This window comes from Microcebus murinus, chromosome 1 (assembly GCF_040939455.1).
Source record: "Microcebus murinus isolate Inina chromosome 1, M.murinus_Inina_mat1.0, whole genome shotgun sequence".
NCBI lineage: Eukaryota > Metazoa > Chordata > Mammalia > Primates > Cheirogaleidae > Microcebus > Microcebus murinus.
In genome coordinates this window covers 141,014,515-141,038,938 of record NC_134104.1, presented here as the reverse complement: position 1 = coordinate 141,038,938, position 24,424 = coordinate 141,014,515, and the positions used below count along the sequence as shown (strand labels likewise).

Here is a 24,424-nt window from a genome sequence, read left to right as displayed (position 1 = left end):
ATTAGCCGGGCATGGTGGCACGTGCCTGTAGTCCCAGCTACTTGGGAGGCTGAGGCAGGAGGATTGCTTGAGCCCAGGAGTTTGAGGTTGCTGGGAGTTAGGTTGATGCCACGGCACTCACTCTAGCCTGGGCAACAAAGTGAGACTCTGTCTCAAAAAAAAAATTTCCTTCATAGTCAAGTAAGTGTCACACAGATTTAAACTTCAGAATATTGAATTCAAGATTTTTCTTAATAAGTAAATCAACAAAATTTAAAGATAACATTTAAATATTTACTCTCAAGTGAAATATGATCAATTTAATTTGGTAAAATACTTTTGTCCTTTTCAACAAAAATATTGACATTTCAACTTAGGTCATTTAATTTAAGTTGCTAGAAAGAGTACCACAAAATATTATATGAACTCCTTGTTATCAATGGGAGGGAATAACTTTTTATAGTATTTTATGATTTAACAGTTATTTCCCACATATTAGCTCATGTCATGTCCCTGCTATAAAGAGATTGTATTGTAACCTTGATTATAATACTATATTTAACCTCAATTATAAAAATATTAAATGCTTTTTAAAATATTAATTATTTTTGGATAACTGGAGGGGCATAATTTTTTACACTGAGAATCTTTAGAATTTCTGCATGATCCTTCAGCATTTTAACTAGCACTTTGTATGTACAAACCTATAGCCATTTCATATTCTTTGACACCATGGAAATTTACTGTAATACTTAGAAATTTGCTCTTCAGACTTTGGAATAGAACATAGTTCTATTTGTTGTTTACTAGAATTCTTATTTCCTCAGATAGATACACTTGTATAGAATATCTAGTGATTAATTTTTGATTCTCTGGGCCATTTGGTTCAAATATATCACTAGGCTGTCCTGTACTGAACTAGAAAACTCCAATGAACTAGGGACATATTAATAGAAGAATATCCTCATCCCTTGTTTGTGTTCCAGCCCCAGGTGCCAAAGTTTCTTTCTTTCCCTTCCCCCTGTGGGAAGGTGCCAGGATAAAAAGAACTATTCTGTATCACTAAGGCTGTGTATGGCAGGTACTTTTACCAGAGATATTTTTAATTCATATACAATAGAGTTAGTCTATAGAATGTATGTGCATATGCGCACACACATATATGGCACATCTTCATGCATGTATGTTTAAATAAATGCAATACAGATCCTACACCTGTTTAAAATAAGCATACCACTTTGAGTTGAGAAAGTGGAATGGATATGTGGTGGCTTAAAAACATGTGTTCTAGGGTCAGATGACCTGGGTTCCTACCTAGCTCTAATCTTTCTATACCCAGGTTTTCTCATCTGTAAAACAAGGATAATAATAGTATGTACTTCTTAGGATTGTTCTGAAGACTCTTAAATGAGAAATAACATGAAAAACTTAGGGCAGTGCTTGGCCCACATGAACGCTCACTTATGTCATTGTGGTCATCATCATTACCACTGCTGCTGCCACTTCTACTCCACCTCTTCCCCCTGAAGCTCTAATCACTTACCCTAGAAACAGTTTCATTATATGTTAGTGGCAAGGACCTCAGATTTTTTAATGGTATGACACCTGTATTTATATAATGCCAACATCACAGAATGACTAGAAAACATATGAAGAAGAAACCAAAATTTGTTCATTTGGTGGAATCCCTTTGTCACCTCTGACTTTAAATATTGCCATTCATTGTGGTTTAAAAGAAATACTGTGGCAGCTGAAAAAAAAAATTTTTTTTATAATATATATTAAAAATAATAAAAAAGGAAAAAAAAATTGCCATTCAGCAGATGAATCCCCTAGCTTGTTATGCATTCACATGTATCACAAGTGCATGCTTTATAATAATTTAAAATTAATTTAGTGAGGGCCCTAAAGCATCAGCAATAAATCAGAGCTGAGCAAAGCTGAACTTCTCTGGAACTTGTGCCCTTAGTTTCCATTTATTTCTAGAACTAAGATTTTTTTAAACAGCTTAGTTTATTACAAACACAACTCTTACCTGTTATCTTTGGTCACAGATAACTATTGATTCTATAAAGGTTTTCAAAAATTTTCATCTACTAGGCATTTCCACATTTGCTCAACTCTTTCTCACCATTTTAGAAATTATTTCTGTTCCATAAAATAAAATTATGTATTACTGTATTTTACTAATGATACCAGTCACCTTTTAGGAATGATTAAACATTTTGTGCAACATTCTCTTTATTTAATCCTTCTTTCTCTCAATATTTTTTATAATTTTCCTGTTTATTATGGCTGTCCTGTAATGAAGGAAAGAGTGGCTCTCGTAATAAAAATATTTTGACTGCTCTAATTAATATCTGAGGATGAATTACTTTTAAAATAAAAGTAATATATTTTACTAAATATTAAAATGTATTTTCCTGTATATTTATTTATATAAGAGAAAGATTGACTTAGTTTTATGAAAACTAGGATTTTTAAGATCTAAAATGGAAAATATGCTAATTTAGATTTTAGAGCAATATATAGGAACCATATCACAAATTTCTAGGTTCTTTGGTTAAATTATTAAATTTCTTGGCATTTAAATGTGCTTTGACATTTAAATAATCTACTCTTGAACACAGAATTTATATTCTGTAAACCATTATGGAAAATGTTATGTTAACACAAAAGATGTATATTATCTTTTGAACAATTCGAATGTGGTACATGTATTATTTAAGAGCAGAGGCCTTGAAAAGATATAGATACTGAGGAGTAGCAATTATGAGTAGTATGGCTTTGACCAAATTACCTCCTTCTGTGCTTTAGCTTCCGCATCTGTCTTAGTTCATTTGGCTGTTGTAACAAAATTCCATAGTTGAATACTTATAAATGACAGAAATTTATTTCTCAGAGTTCTAGAGGCTAGGAAGTCCTGGATCAAGGTGCCAGCAGATCTGGTGCCTGGTGAGGGCCCATTCTCTGGTTCATAGATGATGTCTTCTGGCTGTGCCCTCACATGTTGGAAGAAGCTAGCTAGCTCTCTGGGGTCACTTTAATAAAGGCACTGATCTGAGTCATGAGAGCTTTTCCTTCATGACCTAATTGCCTCCCAAAGGCCTCACCTAATACCATCACCTTGAGGATTAGAATTTCAGCATATAAATTGGGGGTAGCGGGTGGGCAAACATTTAAATTATAGTACCATCTATAATCTGGAATATTAATAACTGCCTCATTGGGTGTCAAGATTAATGGATATAAGATTTTTATGAGTTACCATAGTGGTTTTTTTTTTAACTATGATATGTTTGGTTTTTTTGTTTGTTTGTTTCATGCTTGTACTTTTGACATTTCCTTCCATTTGAATACTTGCTTTTTTGTCTCCTGTAGACCTCTGTCTGTCCACTTAGGTGTAAGATGTGTTTGTATGTCAGGGATGATGTTGGAATACTAATGTTCAGTTGCCCTACTTGGCAGTATTCTGATCATTAACTATTAAGAGTAACACCAGTGTTAACTAACTCTCCTTGCCTGACAGTAGTGCTGCCACTATTCCTTGTTTCTGTGGTAATAGATGAGGTTTGTATGGTCCTGTTATTCCAGCCTCCAGACACCATTCCAGATCAACTGGTGCCCTCTACGCCCCCGATGTGTATGGGGCCTCAGGTGAAGGATGAGTACATTTTCACTTTCATCTGGCATTCATCTCAGATTTTGTCCTTTTCAGTTTCCATTGAATAATATTCATGTTTTGTTATTTACATTTAATTTGTTGGAGAATAAATACTTGTATTTTTTTTCCTTTTCCACCAAATAACTTTTCCCCGTTTCAGCAACCTTACTGAGCATTTTTCTCACTGGCAGATGGACATTTTTCTTTTGTATAACCTGTTATGTCATTTTTAAATATAGAATTGTTTTATGTTTTCAGTTATGTACCTCATCTTTGTATATATGTTTAAAAAAAAAAACCAAAATGGTGGATGAAGTGTTTTAATTGTAAATGATGGTATAGAAAGCAGTTGAGTGGGAGAATTCATCTCTGGTTTGTCTTTCCATATCTCATAACATTGGGCACATAGTAGACACTTAACAGATGTCAAATGATCTGTCTTAGTTATAGAATGAAACCAACCTATCTTGAAGAAGAGGAGATAATAATTAAAGCTTTTTTTCCTTGTAAATTCCCAGTGTGGCTTCATTGATCTCCCTCTCCTTATTGGTTGAGGACTGATCTTTGTTCTGGGTTACCCTGTGGTTCAGCTGTATGGATGAGATTTGCCTGAATTGATAGAGCTGGATTAATTATAGGGCTATAGACTTGCAAGCCCTTAGTCAACCAGCCATGCTTTCTTCTACCTTGTGGTCATTAATAAATAGCTACTATTTTTAAAATTTATTTCCCATACATTGTCAATAATTTTAATTGTCTGTACCCTTTTATTTTACCAAAAACTAAATGTGCCCAGAAAATACAATATTGCTTTTAAAATGCTTTGCCCCATTGGTTTTTTTTTCCCCCTCTTAAAAGTCTTAAAGTTTCCCAGCCTAACACTCTTACATTTATGACTCCTTCAAAGCTATTTTCCTTTTTTTATTGAATTAGGTCCAGGGTATGGAATTAGCCAATCAAGCCGACTATCATCTTCTGTCAGTGCCATGCGAGTCCTGAACACAGGTTCTGACGTGGAGGAAGCAGTAGCAGATGCCTTGGTACTCTTCTCCATTTCCTTATCATTATAAATGTTCTAATTATGAAACTAATGTATGAGTAATCCAGTTCACCCATGAGGAAAAGGGGATGGGAAATTTTTTTTAATTAAATCTAGGAAGATGAAATATGGACAATGTAAAAAACAGAGCAATGTAATTAATCCTTGATCTTTATTAATTACTCAGAATTTTAAGCCAGGAGCAATAATACTGATGGGATGTCAGGAATATAAATATTGATGTCTTTAATAATTTGTTTTATATACTGTAGTATACACAGGTAAGTGCAGATTGATTAGTATATAAATATGTACACTTACAAGCATGTATAATAATTTCAAGGCTAGCCTAACCTTGAGTATTTAGGGATTGTCTTAGTTGAGGTGGGATTTTGTTTAGTCTTTTGTATTTTTACAAAATTTTTATTTTCTAAGCTGAAAGTACAGCCTCAAAGCAAATTATAATGAAGATATAATGGTATCTTATAATTAGATATAATTCCTGCTTATTTATGCCTGACACATTAACAGTGAGGTTTAAAAACATATTCTAGGCCAGGCATGGTGGCTCACACCTGTAAATCATAGCATTTTGGGAGGCTGAGTCAAGGGGATTGCTTGAGGCCAGGATTTCAAGACTAGCCTGAGCAAGAGCAAGACCCCTTCTCTACAAAAAAAATAAGCTCGGCATGGTGGAGTATGCCTGTAGTCCCAGCTACTTGGGAGGCTGAGGCAGGAGGATCGTTTGAGCCCACAAATTGGAGATTACAGTGAGCTGTGATAATGCCACTGCACTCTAGCTGGGGTGACAGAGTGAGACTGTCTCAAAAAAAATTCATTGTTAATAGGTATAATTTATTGAATATCATTACATGTATAGTTCTGCTCTAATAGTCTATATGTTTTGATTTTGTCCCTTTATCTCACCCATTTGCTTATTGTTTATAAATTAATATAACTGAGCAAGGACTTTGTTTTCTTGGACATGGAATGTATTGATCACCTCTTATTCTGATGATATTAAATGAATCAGATGTTTTAAATATAATATTCGTCATCACTGTGTTTCTCAAATGTTTTTGGGATTTTTTTAATCAAATGATTTACCAGTTAAATTCTGCTTACATAAGTATTATGAATTGAGTGGGTTATTCTTAAACTATTACTTATAATCCTAAAATGATGAGTTTGAATTATATGAGAAGTATTTAACCACCAAGGCTAAAATCGGAATCCCAATAACTGATTTGATCTACTTCTATTATTTGCATAGTACCTGATATTCCAGTCACAACTATCAATTTTTAGGAAAAACCTTTCCAATTATTAAGCATAATTGGTACCTGGAGAGAATCATAGAAATAAATTTAACTTTGGAAATGGCAAAGAATCCAAATAAGAAGAACATTTGAGTTTCTTTGGGAAAACTGGTTTATGAGAATATTTTTGTATTAGCTTATATTTCTCTTTGAACTAAAGGATATTGACAAGATTAAAGATATAGCCTGCAAATAAACAGTTGTTTTGTATCTATATGTTAAAAAACGTAATGTTTCTTATCATGGGCATTGTTAATTCCTACTTCCTTGTGCTGTTTAGCAAAATGTACTTCATTTTTTTCAACTTTTCTCTTTAAAAATTTACTGCTCTCAGCTCTTAGGAGACATACGGACTAAGGTATAGATATTGCTATTTTCTGACATCTTATGATACTATAACGTTTTTTTCTTTGCTTCATCAGTTTAACAAATGACAGTCTTAAAATTCTTAGACATGCATCTGTTTATCTGTAAATATTATCAAGAGGGAGGTACTGCTTGAATAGTGTCTTCTAGTCCTGGCTACATCATACAAATCAGGTGAAGTGATTCATACTGACATCTATAACAATACTGATTCTGGAACCAACATGGGAAACATCACAGTATTACCATTCTAAATTAAGTTGGTGTCTCTAAATCAATATAAGGCATTTAATGATGGAAACATCATTATAAAACTATTTTAAGTTCAACTCATATTTCTTTTAGATTTTAGAGAAAACTTATTTCCACCTGAAACTATTTGAATTTGTTGTATTTAATCTCTTTCGTAGAAATATATTCACCACTCACCAGCCAAAGTTCAGATATCAGATTACATAAATATTTGTTTCCAACTCTCCCAAGGAAATCTCAGATAAACCGTTTATTCTCTCTCATTTCACTTTTAATATGCAAGGTATAATTGGCAGTTACATATATTAATGTAAGCTTTAGATAAGGCTTTTATATAAAAAAATCAAAGGAATGTGAATATGCTTTGTTATATTTATTGAAATAGACAATATAGACACATTGAGAAAAGCATAGTAAGCAAAATAGTTTTTCATTCTTTGTATTTTACCTCTCTAGGAGACATGAGGGTTGGGAAAAAGAGAAGGAAGAGTGGCAAGAGAAGTGATAGTAGAGGTAAAAGGGGAATAGAGGAAAGAGAAGGTAGAGAAACAAACAAAAGAAATAGAACTTTACATGCATTTATCTGATCCATTGTACCTTCCTTTAAAAAGGTAGTATTCTCTTCTTACCAACTGAGTTTTCTAGTAGTTTCTGTTCATTTACATTCTAGTAGTTCTTGGTTTTCCATGAAAAGGGGAAAGAAAAATATCCACATTTTTGATCACTTTCCACCTCATGTATCTGAACTTCCATATAGTCTTATTCTGTTCCTACCACTTCCCTGGTTAAAGAATATTTTACCTTCTACTAACTAACTTCTAAAACATGTTTTTTGAAGAAAAACTAAATATTGGCTTTTTGTTATAATGATTAGCATGCTTTGCGCTGATTTTAAAGCAGTGATCAATCCTTTTGTGGTCAGTAGAAATTACAAAATACCAATATATTCATTTGACTACTGCTAATGAGATTTTTTATGTATGACAGAAAAAACCTGCTCGAAGAAGATATGAATCATATGGAATGCATTCAGATGATGATGCTAACAGTGACGCATCTAGTGCTTGTTCAGAACGCTCCTATAGTTCTCGAAATGGTAGTATTCCTACATATATGAGGCAAACAGAAGATGTGGCAGAAGTCCTCAATAGATGTGCTAGTTCCAATTGGTCAGAAAGGAAGGAAGGCCTCCTAGGTCTGCAGAACTTACTAAAAAATCAAAGAACACTAAGGTGAGATGCATTATCTTAAAATAATTTTACTATTAGGTTAGCACTTTTTGACTTGACTTTGTTCCCATAATGCTTTAGAAATACAGAAAAGACTTGTCCGAAATTCACAAGATTGCATCAAAGTGTTTTTCCCAAGCCTCAGTCCTTTAGGACCATCTGTATTAGAGTTTACTAAAAATGTTTTAATTAACTTGCTCTATTTAACAAAACATTTTAAAAGGAAACTTTTTATTCATAAATAGAAGTTAATAAAAACGTTATTGATTTTAATATTAAAATAAATAATAAAAAGCATAACAATAACACTAATTGGTTTATGAAAATTCATTTGTGCTAAATTTTTCCGCAAGAGGAAAGAATGTTTATGCTTATTTGGAAATGAAAGTATATTCTTAATATGCATGTAATATGTGAATCTTAGTATCATATGAAGGCAAATTGGACTGAATTTCTCTAAGGACAGAAGTTGATTTGGGATTTTGTTTTCTAATGGCTTTAGCTTGCTTTTTTTCCCCTTAAATTCTACATTGTCCTTGTCTGTGTAATATTTTAAACCTTTATAGTCAACCCCTTTAAGAATCTAGCTTAAGATAGTTCATAGATTTGAATGTGATAGAATGTAGAGGGTTACTTCTTGACTTGATACCTGTAAAATCAGGGTTTGATATACTTGCTGTGTATTTATTTTAGGAAGTATTAGGACTATAAAATTTAAAATGAATATTTATTATGTGCTACCTAATGTATCTTCATGTGTGGATATCACATACTTTATGAATCACTGTAATAAATCATCATAATATTGTTGCCAGCCCATCAAGATTAGATTCATTATATCATTTTAAAAGGCAAGGGAGTAGGCATAGTTTAGAAAGATTTTAGCCCCTAAGTGGCAAAATTTAAGAAACCATCTTAGCAATTAAAAGGATAAGATTATGTGTTGGGAATGCCACATGTAAAATTCCACCTGTCATACTATATTAATGAAATATAATTGTATTTCTTTTCACAAATATTAACCTTTAAGATAGTGTAGGTTAAAAAATAATTGTTGTTGCATTGATAATTTTATATTTATCCCTAATTAGTAAATCCCACATATTTCTCAATTTTGAGGGCTGATTTTTTTAACCTTTTGTTATTGTTGTTAAGAAACTTAATGAAATGTAAGGTGACTTTTATATGTTTTCTTCCTACAGCAAGATATTAATTAGCCATTTTATTATTTTGGCAGCCGAGTTGAACTGAAAAGATTATGTGAAATTTTCACAAGAATGTTTGCTGATCCTCATGGCAAGGTACGTTTTAGCATTTAAGATTATTTACTCCTATGGGGTATCATTTGTATCTTACCCATAAAAGAAGTAAAATAATAGCAGAAAGCTATAAGCCATTTTTGTTTTATTGTCCCAAAATTATAGTAATATTTTCAAACATAATTAAAATTAAGTATTCAATATCATATATAATTTAGAAATTACTCTCTGGTAACCATTTGAGCTTCTTCAATGAGAGATTATCTGAGACTGAAAACTGAAAGGGGTATAGTTATAAGCACAACTAAATTATAATTTAATCAAAGTGGTGTATTTTGTACTAAGAATATTTTACTATTTGTAAAAGATGTAATTTGGGTAAGTTGAAAAGGTTTCTAACATTTGTTTTCTTCTGTAATGAATTACAACATTAATGTAAATTTATTTCTATTTTGAAAGAATTTCGTTGAAAAGAATTATTGTTAAATAACACAAAAGCACAAAATATGGCTTTAGCCATAATTTGGCAGTAATGTAAAAAAAGAAACATTCATACATTGAAATAGTTCATAAAAATTTTAAGCACTTTGTTCAATTTCTAATGTTAACTAAAATGTATTTAATTAAGTACTTATGCATAATCTGCATGTTTACTGTGAAATTTTGGTTTACCTTGATGCATACTACTTGTATAAAAATGTGGTCATTTATTCTGTTTCCAGCAATGTGTTTAATAATGATGAAACCTTAAATATCTTCCTTTAGGACACCAAGTGTGTACAGGAGACTTTCTAACCTAAGTGAGAGGGAGATGTGGCAAAGAAATTATGAGAAAAATACCAATGAACTTCACTTTACTTTTTTTTTTGTTTGTTTTATTGTCTTCACTTTATTGTCACACATCATTTCCTTCTCCTTTTTTTCTATTTTTGGTATTTTCATTACTTACAACTCTATTTAAAAATAATACAATTCCACTTTGTACATAAATCCAGCTAAAGATTTAAATCCAGTGGGATATATACATAATTTAAATAAATTGCTCATACTTTAAAATGATATTTTACAAAGATTATTCTTTGTCAGAAAGTGTCTTTATTTTATCTGAGGATGAAAGATCCTTTTGAAAGACAAAGATGAAAATATATTTGGTAAGCAGTTTGTTTACTAAAATTTTTTTAAGTTTGTAACTTTTAAATTGAATGTGTAGATAACCGTACCATTTTATATTGATATTGCTACCACTGATTACACTCAGAGGTCTTGCTTTAATGCAAAATTTCTATAAATTCTGAACAAATTAACTTTTGATATTTTTAGTTAGCAATATAAGCCAAAAGACAAGACAGTTATTTAGGTGAGCTTACTTTATTGAATGACATTTTAATTAGTAGTCTATTCAACTTTGAAAAATATAGTTATTAAGCATCTTCAATAACTCTTCACTACTGGAAGATACAAGACCACAGTTTTTGACTTTTTGTTAGGGCAATAATGCAGTTTGATTGGATGCCAGATCTATGCAGTAATAAAGAAAAACATTTTTTAAAAGATCCAATAGAAAAGCCAAGTTTGACATTGATAAAGGAACTTAACTGAGCACAAATATCTGATCTTCCTCTGATGTGGACAGCCAGTTACAATTCTCCCTAAAGTTGAATCAGAAAAATGACTTTTTGATTTTTCTTCTTAGGGCCTTATAACAACATAACTTCTTACTGACTTATCTGGTTTTGTTTGGTTGCTTTGGTGTTTGGTTTTTTAGTAAGTTCAATGAAGATAATGTAATGGGAAAATTTTGGTTTTGTTTGGCTTTTGTTTGGTGATTGTTCATCAGAGGTTCTGCCAATAATTAATTCATTAAGAATAAACTGGACATGTTGCCACGCTATGCTGAGTTAAAATGTGTTGGAGGTTTTGCTTTGTATTCTGATATTATTAAAATAGTAGATATGACCCTTACTTTTTAGGGTATTTTTATAAAATACCAATAATTCCATCTTCATGATCAAGTAATTTCTTCTGATTTTTTCTTTCCAAGTGCAATTTTGTTCTATATTAGCAGTTACCCATTTTTTTCTGTGAATAATGTGGCTTTGCAGGCCATAATGGTCTCTGTCCCAGCTACTCAGTTCTGTTCTTACAGCATAAAGGTATCCATAACAGACAACATATAAACAAATGAGTGTGGCTGGGTTGCAATAAAACTTTATTTATGAACATTATTTATGACACTACTTAACTATGTTAAAATCCCACTTTGTACATAAACTAAAATCCAGCTGAAGATTTAAATCCAGTATGGTACATGTGAATGTTCATATAATTTTTATGTGCCACTAAATAGTCTTTTGATTGTTTTTAAAACCATTTAAAATTATAAAAACTTGTCTTAGCTTACAGGCTATAGTTTGCTGATGCCTGTTTTATTTGATCAACACTTTGTCATTGACACTATAATAGAAATTTATGTTCAGGAACCTGTATTCTTATAGCTCATGCCACTGGTTGAAGATTAGGACTATTGAAGAGAAACAATGTATTGGTCCCTGCTGGGTGAAATCACACAGCTCTACCTTTTCCTGCCAGTCTGTGTATCTGATTTGTGGTTTTTGTCTAAGTGCTCAGTGCTGCCTAGTAATCCTCCTCTTCTCAGTTTTCTGTTCTGTCCTCCATGGAGACTTTATCAGATATTTTCTCTCCTCAAAACTCTGGCCCTGTTTACCTCCCCACCTATCTCATGCCCAGCATATGTCCTAGCCTCTTAGTTTACCAAGAATATAGAAGCTGTCAAGCAGGAGCTCCATTTCTTGCCTCTAGCCAGCAAACCTAACTGCACATAAACTCATTCATTCTTTCTACCTGCCCTTCTTTTGAGTTAGAAGGAGGTCTCATCTTGTGGCTGTGTTGTTAGATACATAAATATGTATTTTATCTCCTGCTAATATAGTCTCATCTGCTTGGTTGTCCAGGAATTTCTCATACATTCCAATTTACTGACTGATTTCCTTATTTTATTTTTCAGTTTTATAGTGAGTTTATTCATTGTGCCTTTTAAGTCATTTTAAGGAATGTAGTATGGGAGAGGAGGAAAGGTGTGTTTTGTCTTCTGAGGTGCCTAATCCAGTCTTCCTTATACCATTTATTTCACTCTTCAGACACCTGTCTCTTTGCTTATTTTCCTAATGTTGATGCTGTATAGAGTCTTGCCCTAGGCCCTCTTCTTTTACTCTGTACCTTATCTTGGACCTTCAGTTACCCACTTTATCCTAAAGGCTCCCAAATGTGTATTTCTAGCCTATATTTTTCTCCTCCACTTAAATTAAATGATCACATGCCTATTGGTTATTGTCAGCTTTAAAACTACACTTCCTCCTGCATTGCATATCTTGTTAGATGATACCACCATCCCTTGGTTGCGAATTTTGGCATTATTCTAGAAACTACACTCAATTCTGTTGATTCAACGTTCTGAATATTTTTATTTATTTTTTTGAGACAGAGTCTCACTCTCTTGCCCAGGCTAAAGTGCTGTGGTGTTAGCCTAGCTCACAGCAACCTCAAACTCCTAGGCTCAAGCAATCCTCCTGCCTCAGCCTCCCAAGTAGCTAGAACTATAGTCATGCACCACCATGCCCAGCTAATATATATATATATATATATATATATATATATATATATATATATATATTTTTTTTTTTTTAGTTGTCCAGCTAATTTCTTTCTATTTTTTTAGTAGAGATGGGGTCTCACTCTTGCTCAGGCTGGTCTCGAACTCCTGAGCTCAAACTATCCTCCCGCCTCAGCCTCCCAGAGTGCTAGGATTACAGGTGTGAGCCACCATGCCTAGCCTACAGTCTTCTGAATATCTCTCCATTCTCATTGCTAATTCAGGACACAACTGTCTTTTGCATGCTGTACCCACTCTCCACCTTCCATCCCTAAATTCTCTTCCACACTGCTTCCTTGATTAATCTTTCTAAACAGCAGATCTTTTCTATTAGCTCATCCTTCAGTAATTGCTCATTTCCCTCAAGAAAATATCCAAACAAAGCCTATCATATTTGCTTGTTATTCCTTCTTCACTCTCAACTCAGCCTGAATTATGTTTCCCCTAATGTGCCATGCACTTTTCCTTATAGCCATGAAATATGCTATCAAGGGTACTTCCCTCTCTTCCTCAACTTAGCATCCTTTGGCCTCCTTTGGATACCACTTCTTCCTCAAGCCTGGATTGGATCTCCACTCTGAATTGTAGTCACTTATCTGAACCCTTAACTATCCTGAAAGCTCTTGGGCAGAAATTGCATAAAGCCTTGCTCCTAGAAGGGAGACACTTCATGCCATGACCATTGGTTGAATGGATGTTCCCACATCCTTTTAGGTTAGAGTCAGCATTTCAGTCTCTAAGTTAGCAGCTTCTGGATGGTAGCTGGCTTCCTTGATAAGTGAAAGTTGTCACTTTTGCTGAACATGGTTGAAACTACCTGTTGTCCCCAGCTGAATCAAGATACTTAGAGAACCAGGTTGTAAGCAGCAGCCCATATCTTTTCAGCTAGGACCACCTTCTCCAGCCCCCAGTGTATTTCCTCCTTATATTTTTTAGACAAGGCGGATTTTTATTTTGACTGCTCTGGACCCATTTTTTTTCTCCTTAAATGTAAGCAGTGTCAGATGCCAACAGTTATCCCATGTGTTTCTGGCATTTGACTCTGAACAAACTCTCTGAAAAGTGGTACCCTCGCTGAGATGCATGTTCTGAATTGTCATTTTATTGTCTATGTAACCCTACTTCTTGAATCATGCTCTTGAGCTTTGGACAGCAAGGGTAGGAATTCAATCTGTGCCTACTAAAAGGGGGCATAATTGAATACCCTACTTAGAAGCTCACATCTGTTCTTCTGACAAGTGTTCTAGGCAATTCAGCTACCCACAGTTGTTGGATCAGGAGACCATCACATACATCTTACCTGGGAAAAAATAAAAAGTTGTATAAATAGTTACTTTTGGCCTCCAAACAATAGTAATTGTTCCAGACCTTTACAGAAATAATTTAACTTGTGAAAGTATTGTGTCTGAGAGGAGAAAAGATAGAAAAAAAGAAAGGGGGAATAAATGCTAGTTATTGTGCTTTAGAACCAAATGTTGGCTCTGTTCAGAAATGGGAGTTAGTTTCTCTTATTCTTGGGTCCTTTGCCAGAAGTTGAGCCTCAAGGATAGTAGGGTCTGGAAAAGAAGGGTTTTGTTTTTAGTTTTTTAATTTCCTTGGCAAAGAAGTGAAAGAGAAACACTGGAAAACCATATACTCTTCTCCCATACTATTCATTTAACTCTTTGTTTTAAAAACTTTTGAGTTTACCATAAAATTTTGAAAAACATTTGTCACTTTTATTTTCTAAGTGTTTTTCTTCCATACAGGAACTTTGCATTGATGGCGACTAATTTGTGTGTTTTTCTTTTTTTTCTTTTTTTCTTTTTGCATGCTGTCCCCTGTGTTGGAACTCTCAATAGAGAGTAAGTTGGTTCAATATTTGTTGGAAACCTAACTTTACTGCATGACTGTGAAATTAACCCTTTTTCTCTATTTTTCTCTCCCAAAGAGTTCATGCAGTGTTGGACCCTTTGCAATCCACGAAATGCTATTTGCAGTTATGCAAACTGTCATTCTGTTTGGAGATGTGCTTTTTAATCTACTAATTAATCTAATTTGATTATGTTCTTCTGTTCTGTATTTGATGACTGGCACACCTAAGATATAAGAGAGTTTAAGAAAAGGCTGCCTCAATCGTAATAGCTTAAATATTTAATTCTTTTCCAACAAGTTAACTGTTGTGAAATATGTGGGACTATAAATTGATTCCATTTAAGGTTGCTCCCACTGAATTATTTTTAAATGATTCTCAAGTTTCACAATTACTAAAAAAAATTTAGCCCCTGCCTTCCCACATGTACTTTCTAATATTCTATTAATGTCATTCCATCAAAGTAAACAGAGGATTATGGAACAATGATTCTCAACTTTCTTTTCTGAAATAAAAAGTTTATCCCTAGTATTATTCTAGAATTACATTAGCATATCTACTTTCCATTTTCTTTAATCACAGATAAGGTAAGAATGGTGTATATATAATCTTACCGATAACATAAACAGTAAATTAACAGATGTTTTGTAAGTTATATATATTTTATACTGTATTTTTACAATAAAGTCAGCTAAAGAAAAGAAAGTGTAATTAAGAAAATCTGAGCAAATATATTTATTATTCATTAATTAGAAGTGAATCATCATAAAGATCTTCATCCTAAGGCAGAGGGGGAGGAAGAAGAGGGATTGGTATTGCGGTTTCAGGGATGGCAGAGGTGAAATAAAGTCCACATATAAGTGGACCAACACAATTTAAACCCTCCTTGTTCAAGGGTCAGCTGTATATATATATATATATATATATATATATATATATATATATATATATATATGATCATTTAGTAAGTACCACTGATAGGATATAATATTTTAAAAAGATAATAGTACAATTCTATATGTAGAATACAACAAATAGCATGTCTACATTTTTATTCATCTATTCACATTATATCTAACCAAATGAAATTTCTACTTGGGATACTTAGAGAAATCTTCTTGAAGAAAATTTCATTTTGAATCTTGACAGAAACATAAGCTTTGGATATATCAGCATGAGAAGAAAGGGCCTCCTGGAAATGGTAGCATGAATTCAGAAAAAGAAGTAGGAGATGCCAGAAAGTTTATAGGAAATAAAAAGAAGTTAATCTCGGCTAGAATGAAGGAAAGGTCTTCCTTCTTTAATTGAGGGGAAAAGGTTGGCTACCAATTATGGAATAAATTTTCACTCAGGATGAAATTCTTACATTCATTGAACAACTTTTTATTTGGTCCTCAGCCTCTGATAACTTTGAGCTTGGTTCTAATTGGTGATACAAGAATATATAAAAATATACTCCTTATTCTCAAGTGGTATGTGTTCCAGATGGGAAGATAATATAAATACAGAAAAAGTTAAATAGCATCATAAATAGCTAGCACCACTATGAGGTCCAAGTCAAGAAAATCAGTGGCTATTTTCTAAAGTAGTCCAAGAAGCTTCTTGGCTGGGACTTGAGTGGAAATTTTGTAGGGCTTCACAAACTGTGTATAAATGAATGGAGTAGCGGTGTGGTAGGAAATCAGGGAGGTAAGTGAGATGTGTTTAAGGATAAAGAGTGAATGTTGCCAGATAGTCCAAGATCAGTTTGTAGTTAGAATCTTATCTAAGGGTTTGAGATATTATCTTACAGATAATGATGGGACATTAAAGGATTTTGTTTTTGTCAAGAGTGATATCACAGTCTAATGGTGAAAAAAGATGCATGAGTTGTCAAATTCCAGCCCAAATCTGCCCTGCTGCCTGTTTTTGTAAATAAAGTTATATTGGAACACAGCCATGATCATTTGTTCATGTAATGTCTATGGCTGTACTACAAAGGCAAAGTTGAGTAGTTGCAGTAGAGATTGCTTGGTTTACAAAGCCTAGGATATTTACTGTCTGGCCTGTTACAGAAATAGTTTGCTGACCTCTGATATGCAAGAAATGTAAAGACTAAAAACAGACTACTACAGAAATTCAGACCTGAGGTTAGAAAATTTTAGTGCTTGCAACGATAATATGATAAACAGATTTTGAGAAGGCCAAAGGAGAGCTATTCTAGAGATTCTGGGGCTTCATGGGGGTAGATCAGAGAGACTTTGTCAAAGAGGTCACACTTATGATGAAAAGATGAAAAGAGAATTAGGTTGAAGACATTTAGGATGTAAAAGGAGAATTCCTGGCAACCAGAAAGGAATGAAATAATAAGAGGAAAGCAGTGTCAAGCTACAGAATGGCCAAACATACTAAACTTATGAAAAAGCCATTACACATCACAATTAAAAGATAATTGGTTAGGATGGAAGCTGAAAGACAAATTCTTGGGATGATATCTGTATCTATAAGCAAAGGATTTAGGTAGAAAATAACAATAAAGATAGTAGAGAAGACCATACTTTAGAGAGCAAGAGTATAGAATAGAAAGATTAGCCCTAAAAATGAATAAAATCAGTTCTTTCTTGAAGAAATGATTATTAGAAGGATAGGAGTAGAGGAAATCAAATTGAACAGAAAGTCAATGAAGAATTTCATGTTGAATGACATGAAAAGTAGATTAGGTAAGTCATCTAGTAATAAAATGGGTAGAACACAACTGAAAATGAAATGACTTCGCTTCGAGTCCTAGCCTAGCCATAGACGAGCTGTGAAACACTGGACAAGTCACTTAATTTTCTGGTTCTCTGTTTCCTCATCCATAAAATAGGAGAGTCAACTTAGGCATTCTAATGTCATGATTTTCAGAATGCATTTTCATATAGGAAAGCTTAAAGTTGGAATCTTCAGGAGCATAGACAAGAGTTGCAACATGGGGAAAGTAAACCAAAGAATAAAAGAGAATCAGGTGCTAGTAAACCAGCTTTGGGGGAGAGTCAGAAAGGCCTGGTTTATAGTGTTTGCCTATTTCTGAGGGGGAAATACTTTTAAACCATGGCTGATTTCAAGCTACTAACCACTTCACAAAATTCCTAAATATTTAACAATAGACTCTTGAGACAGGTGCAAGCTGACTCCAGCACACTGCTGGACAGATTTTCCAGGTAGCAGTAAGAGTGAGTACCACATTAGATACATACATTTGTCATAGACTAGGTCTAGTGAAGTTCCTTAACAACATTCTGGGCATCAAGGAGAGGGCTAGAGATAGTTTAAATGAAGCAGTCAGCCAAGTTTGGAATCTAAGAGAAGCCAGGTTTGAGGGTAGTTGGAGGAGGGTTGGAATAGAAGGTAAAGGAATCTGCATTGTGAGTAAGAACTGTGTTGAAGCAGACACTGCCTGCTTCAGAGAGTACTAAAAAATTTAAAGTAGTTGTAGTTTCTGCTTTTACAAATACAGAATATCTTAAGCAAATAACTAAAATATATTTTTTCTTTTTAACTCAGATTCAAATGTTAAAACTAAGTTATAATTCTGATAGAGAAAATCCTTCATTTCTAACATAAGAGATAAAACCAATTTATCTATAACTGTATAAGCGGAATTCAAGAAATAAAATATACATTGAAAGCAAAAGCCTTAATTCCCAAATTAGCATAGTTACTTTTTGAGGTTGTTAAGTATTTTTAAAACCATAGTTTTTATCTACTATGATTATAATTTGTCTCATAATATAGCATGGTTGACAGTCTTTAGACATGTTTCCTTTGTACCTAGAAATAAATTTTCCAATATGGTATTGAATTTCTTGTAAAGATAAAACCTTATTATAGGTCACTTTTCAGAAGTATTCTAATGTGATACATCATTTATGAACATTAGCTTCCCTTCACTGTAAAAATTTTTTTTCATCTCATAAAATTATTAAAAACAGTAGATTAATATTGGAACCAAATATAAGATCCATCAATAGAAATGGAGACTAATAGCATGCCATCTAGAACTTTTTTTAAAATCACTAAAATTGAGTAGACATTTACCCTGGACTTGTTTTTTGTGTGTGTTTGTTTGTTTGTTTGTTTTTAGATACAGCTATAGTTATCCCAGCTCATTAAAAATTACTTTTGAGGCAGTTTTAGTAAATAATATATCTCCTACCAAAATATTTATGACAATTGTCATTTTGAGAAATCTGAGGATTCTCTAATTATCTCATTATGCCAGATAAATTTTAAACTTGTAAGGTAGCTGTCAGTATAGTTGTCCTCTGGTTTATTCAATGCCACTCTTCCAAAATGCTGAGAGTCAGTGAGGCTATACATAGTTCCTTTTCCTCAATTTCAGATAGAATAGATTTCAGTTTAAGCTGTGGCATCATTGATAACATTAGGTGTGCCAGCCATTATGGCCAAACTTTCTTTACCAAGTGATGCTGCATGGGATAGCTAATTGTCAAACTTCTGCAGAAGTTGGATAACCGTTCAAATGTACTCTTGTATCACAGAGTCCAATGAAAAGCAAGAGAGATTTGTTTTTCCGCTTGGCTGCCAATCGCTGTGCCTCTGAATCCTGTTTTCCTTTCTATTTCAGTTTTGAATTGAGCATAGAGGTCAATATTTCCTTCTTTTTCTCCCCACCTCTCTCCTTTATCAACTTTAGGTGTTCAGCATGTTTTTGGAGACTCTAGTGGATTTCATACAAGTCCACAAAGATGATCTTCAAGATTGGTTATTTGTACTGCTGACACAACTGTTAAAAAAAATGGGTGCTGATTTGCTTGGATCTGTTCAGGCAAAAGTTCAGAAAGCCCTTGATGTTACAAGGTAAAATTTTTTTCATATATTTCAAGTTTACCTGATAGTGATATTTAGTTCCTATATTAAAAGTTCAGATTTCTTGAATCCTTTCAAACAATTTAGACTGCATGGGCTCCATTTGGAAATTGTTCATTATGCCCATTCGCATTATAATAAATTTTGTTAATATTAGTTGAATAATTCAAAGTGGTGTTTTATTTTAATTAAGCTATTATCTGCAAAGTAAGGTTGACGATTTTATTTGATCTAATGTAAATAAAAGTATTTTCTACATTTGAAAAGAATGTTTTATTATGCATTTAAATATTCAAAATCTCTTTTCAGAAGATTTTGAACCAATGATATATTTCTACTTTCTTATGTAGATTGTTGAAGTGACTTATTTCAAATATCCATTTACTAAGTTGAGGTGAGTCTAGAATTCAGATTTTAGGTATGGGGAAACATTTCTAAAACTGTTGAACCTTTTACTGAATATGTTTTTTTGATTAAATCTGCAGTTGAGGCAAGATAGACTATTATTTATTGTAATGTTAATTTTTAACCCTGTACTGGGCATAAATTCAAATGTTCATGTTCTTCTGGGAATGCTTTTATTATATACTATACCACATATAGATACTGCATCATGCATGCTGTTTGAGTATGTTTTGATATTAAGCAGTCTTTTGCTGCTACATGCCTACTTGCTGACTTAATTTTTTTGTTCTGTTTTGCTTTATATTTATTTCAGAGAATCTTTTCCAAATGATCTTCAGTTTAATATTCTAATGAGATTTACAGTTGATCAGACCCAAACACCAAGCTTGAAGGTAAAAATTTGAGGTCCTTTGAACTCATTGTAAAGGAATTGAAGTATTTTATTTTATTATTTTTATTTTATTTTATTAATAAAGTTATGTTGATATTTGTATTTCCGTCATATGAGAAGCTGTTCAATCAGTGGGTTTTGTTTTTGTAAACTTTCAGACAGTCAAGCCAGCACTTCGGGACCAGCTTCACTCTTTTTGGAGCTCTAAGGTTTTTTTGTTTTTGTTTTCGTCTGCATTATTTCTTTTCTTAACTTTCTCTGCGGTGTTTCAGATAATGTTTGTATGCATTTATATTCAACTACTAACCTTTGTAAGTCTTTTACGCATGAACATATTTTATTTCAAGTATTATTAGATGCCAGACTTTCTTTTGGAGAAATTTAATGGGGATATGCATTAAGAAGGCATCACAAGTATGGCCATCTAACCCTGAGCTGGTAATGCATACTTGCTCTATGAAGTCTTATCTAATTTTATGTTTGTGATTTCCCAATACTTTTTTTTTTTTTTTTTTTTTAGTTTTAGGAGTTTTAATAGGTATTTTAGGCAATATGTCAGTTTTGCCTATTATATATTCTAGTAAACAAAAATTTTTATATTTAATTTCGGTGCTATTGTTCAATTCTCCTTAACTGAAATGGTAACTTTCTCTTTTTTTGCAATGTGATAGTTCTGCTTGTGCATAAAATTTTGGAATTTTCAATTTTTAATTGTTATTTGCACACATTTTCCAGCTAATATGAAAACTAGGTGCATTCCAATTTGTGATTAAAAATTATTATTAAATTTAACATAAAGAGAAAACAATTTAAAGTAAAAGGAGAGCCCTTGAATTCTTTACTAAAGATGTTTTTTAGTGAGTTTTATTAAATGAGATTAAAGTCAGGGAAATAACAAGCATATATGCTTATATAAGTCCTATACTTTTCTGCTCTATTCTGCACGAAATATATTTCCACAAGCATTACTGCCCAGAATTAATTTTTCCCCTTAAGTTTCTGAATGCAGTTGTACCTCAGAATCACAATTATGTTTCTTACTAAGGTTGACTTTTACTCAACATGATTTTGTTTTCTCAGAACTGCTTTGTGAAAAGGGTTTCATCTGTTTTGATTTTGCAAAGCGACCTTCAGAAGAATACTTTACTTGATATTACTGATAAATATTTTTGAACTCATTTTATGTCCAAGGCATTGTTGTAGATATTCCTGGGAATATAAAACTTATAATTTTTATCATTATTACCAATAATAGATGACAAACTGTAATAAAGGTTTTGATATAGGTACCTATGGTGGTGTTCAAGTGCTATTAAAAATGTGTGTAGAGATGTATGATAGGCCAGTGCAAAGGAAGGTCTAAACTAGTTTAAGAAATAAGGCTGATAGGTGAATTGAGGGAAGTTGCTGAATACCTGGAGAGAAAGACAATCATCAAAGGGAAGATTAAAACGGGAAATTAGCTTTTCTATTGGAAAACATTATACTGACAACTAGAATCACAGATTGTTTCTCTAAAAGCCTACATTATTTATAAATAAATATGTATATATATTTAATATAGGTATAGATACAGTAGCAAAGCCATGGGGAAAATCTTCAACTCTTAAGTCAGTGTTTTAGGATAGCAGGGAGAAGTTATATTGGAGCCATACCTTATGCCAAAAGTAAAAGCAGTTTTCAAGTGGGTGACAAGATTAAATATAAGAAACTTAACAGATTATAGAAAAATACAAATAAATTGAGTATGAGATCTAGAAAAAGTTTTATTGAAAAAGTGATTGACTTTTCAGGTAAACAGTGGATGTTTGTATAAAATTTTGCATCTCTCACGAGTATCTTGTGATTAAATGTCAAAAAGGAATCAATGGGGAAAATGGCAATACAAAGTGATTTTATTTGAATTAGTACTATTTTAACAATAAGTGTAATTTTTGTTGACCTCTTTTTCTTGGTTTCACAAACATACTGAGGAATTACACATACCTTAGCAACTAGATTGTTTTTCCTTCTCTGAAAAAGAATGCATGTTTGCATTATTAAAATTATAGACTATGTATTACTTATAAAATATCCTACTAAAAATATATACATTTAAATGATTATATGTGTATTGCGGTTATTTTGCCTATTAGTATAGTAAACACACCTATTTTGTGAAACCCTCTTAAAATTTTGCATGATTATAAATTGCCAAGAAAGTACATTGTTGAATCTCACATAGTGCAAATAAATTTGTTCCATTGATGGTGGCAAATTAAAAACACATCGATGTTCTTTTTAATTATTATTTAATATAATCACCTTTCAGTAGTAACACTGATAGAAGCTGGTATGGCTTAAAAAATTCAGAATATTATGTACCACCATAATTTAATTGTGCCTACTACTGCAAAATTAAGCAGAAATCTCTTTTCCTGTCCACTATACTTTTCTGAAGGCTAATAGATTAACTCTTGATTTTTGCAATACATTTATTTAAGTTATAATTACTTCTTTTTTTAATTGACAAGTAAAAATGATACATCTTTATGGTATACAACATGATGTTTAGATATATGTATTCATTGTGAAATGGCTGAATTAAGCGATTTAACATTTACATTACCTCACATACTTACCGTTTTTTGTGGCAAGAATGCATAAAATCCACTCTCTTAGCAATTTTCAAATATATAGTATACTGTTATTAACCGTAGTCACCATGATATATAAGTAGGTCTCTTGAACCTATTCCTCCTGTCTAACTGAAATTGTAGGCCTTTGACCAATGTTTCCCTAATTTCCCCCCTCTCCCAGCCTCTGGTAACTACTATTTTACTTTTTGTTTCTATGAGTTCAGCTTTTTTATACTTTACATGTAAGTATTTGTCTTTCTGTGCCTTGCTTAATTTTATTTAACATATTGTCCTCCAGGTTCAACATGTTATCACAAGTGACCAATTTCTTCTTTTATAAGACTGAATGGTATTCCATTGTATATATATACCATATTTTCTTTATCCATTCATCCATTGATAAGCACTTAGGTTGACTCCATATTTTCACTATTGTGAATAGTACTGCAATAAATGTGGAAGTGCAGGTATCTCTTCAATATATATTGATTTCCTTTCTTTGAATATATACCCAGAAGTGGGATTGCTGGATAATAAAATGTTACATTTTTAATTTGTTGAGGAACCTCCGTACTGTTTTCCATAATGGCTGTACCAATTTTCATTCCCTCTAACAGTGTACAGGGTTCCCTTTTCTCCGTACCCTCACCAACAGTCATTATCTGTGATCTTTTAATATTAATTATAGCCATCCTAACAATTGTGAAGTGATACCTCATTATGGTTTCGATTTGCATTTCCCTGATGATTACTGATGTTGATCACCTTTTCATATACCTGTTGACCATTTGTATATTGTCTTTTGAGAAATGTCTGTTTGGGTTCCTTGCCCATTTTTTATCAAGCTATTTTCTTGCTGTTGAGTTGTGGGAGTTCCTTATATATTTTGAATATTAACCACTTATTAGAGTGTGGTTTGCAAATATATTCTCCCATTCTGAAAGTTGTCTTCACTCTGTCAGTTGTTTCCTTTGCTGTGTAGAAGCTTTTTAGTTTGGTGTAATCCTATTTGCCTGTTTTTGCTTTTATTTCCTGTGTAAAGTTATATCCTTTTAAAATTCATTTGTTATAAAATAAGAATATAATTTGATCCCTTCTGTCATTTTTTGTTTGTTTGTTTTTTGGTTTTTGGTTTTTTTTTACTGGAAGCGGGAAGGGTAAAATGTACAAGAGTCAGAACCTTATTTTGATATTTTACTTCTTACCTATAAACTTAGCATGGCACTTCCCAGAGACCTTATTTGGCCTGAATGACAAAAATGACATTAAAATCAATGATAAGAGAAGGAAGGGCATAGAAAAACTGATTACTTTAATCTTTGCATATTTTTTGAAGTTTTAATCATATATTTAAACTTTTCTTTTTCTAAGTCAGCAAATCACTTAATATGTATTTTAGCATCTGCTGTATCCAAGGACTGTGCACTATGTCATGTGCTATTTCTAAAGTGCATGGGTACAACGTAGTGATTATAGTTAATAACAATGTATTGCATACTTGACAATCACTAATGAGGGGGGTGAAATGGGCAG

The 24,424-nt window shown here is 32.6% G+C and overlaps 1 protein-coding gene across 50 annotated transcripts in view; it reads left to right on the top strand.

Annotated features, from left to right (window-relative positions):
- The window catches only part of CLASP2 (cytoplasmic linker associated protein 2), a 194,468-nt gene that overhangs the window by 128,807 nt on the left and 41,237 nt on the right, over positions 1–24,424 (top strand). For 11 of the 50 annotated variants that reach the window (XM_076006146.1, XM_076006143.1, XM_076006145.1 and 8 more), the window contains 5 exons: positions 4,577–4,683; positions 7,607–7,851; positions 9,086–9,149; positions 19,305–19,468; positions 20,196–20,274. In XM_076006146.1, the coding sequence (XP_075862261.1) occupies positions 4,577–4,683; positions 7,607–7,851; positions 9,086–9,149; positions 19,305–19,468; positions 20,196–20,274 (659 nt within the window). Of the gene's footprint in view, positions 1–3,573; positions 3,637–4,576; positions 4,684–6,335; positions 6,360–7,606; positions 7,852–9,085; positions 9,150–19,304; positions 19,469–20,195; positions 20,275–20,431; positions 20,483–24,424 lie in introns of all 50 variants that reach the window. The other 39 variants (XM_076006071.1, XM_076006076.1, XM_076006078.1 and 36 more) reach the window with 7 other exon arrangements.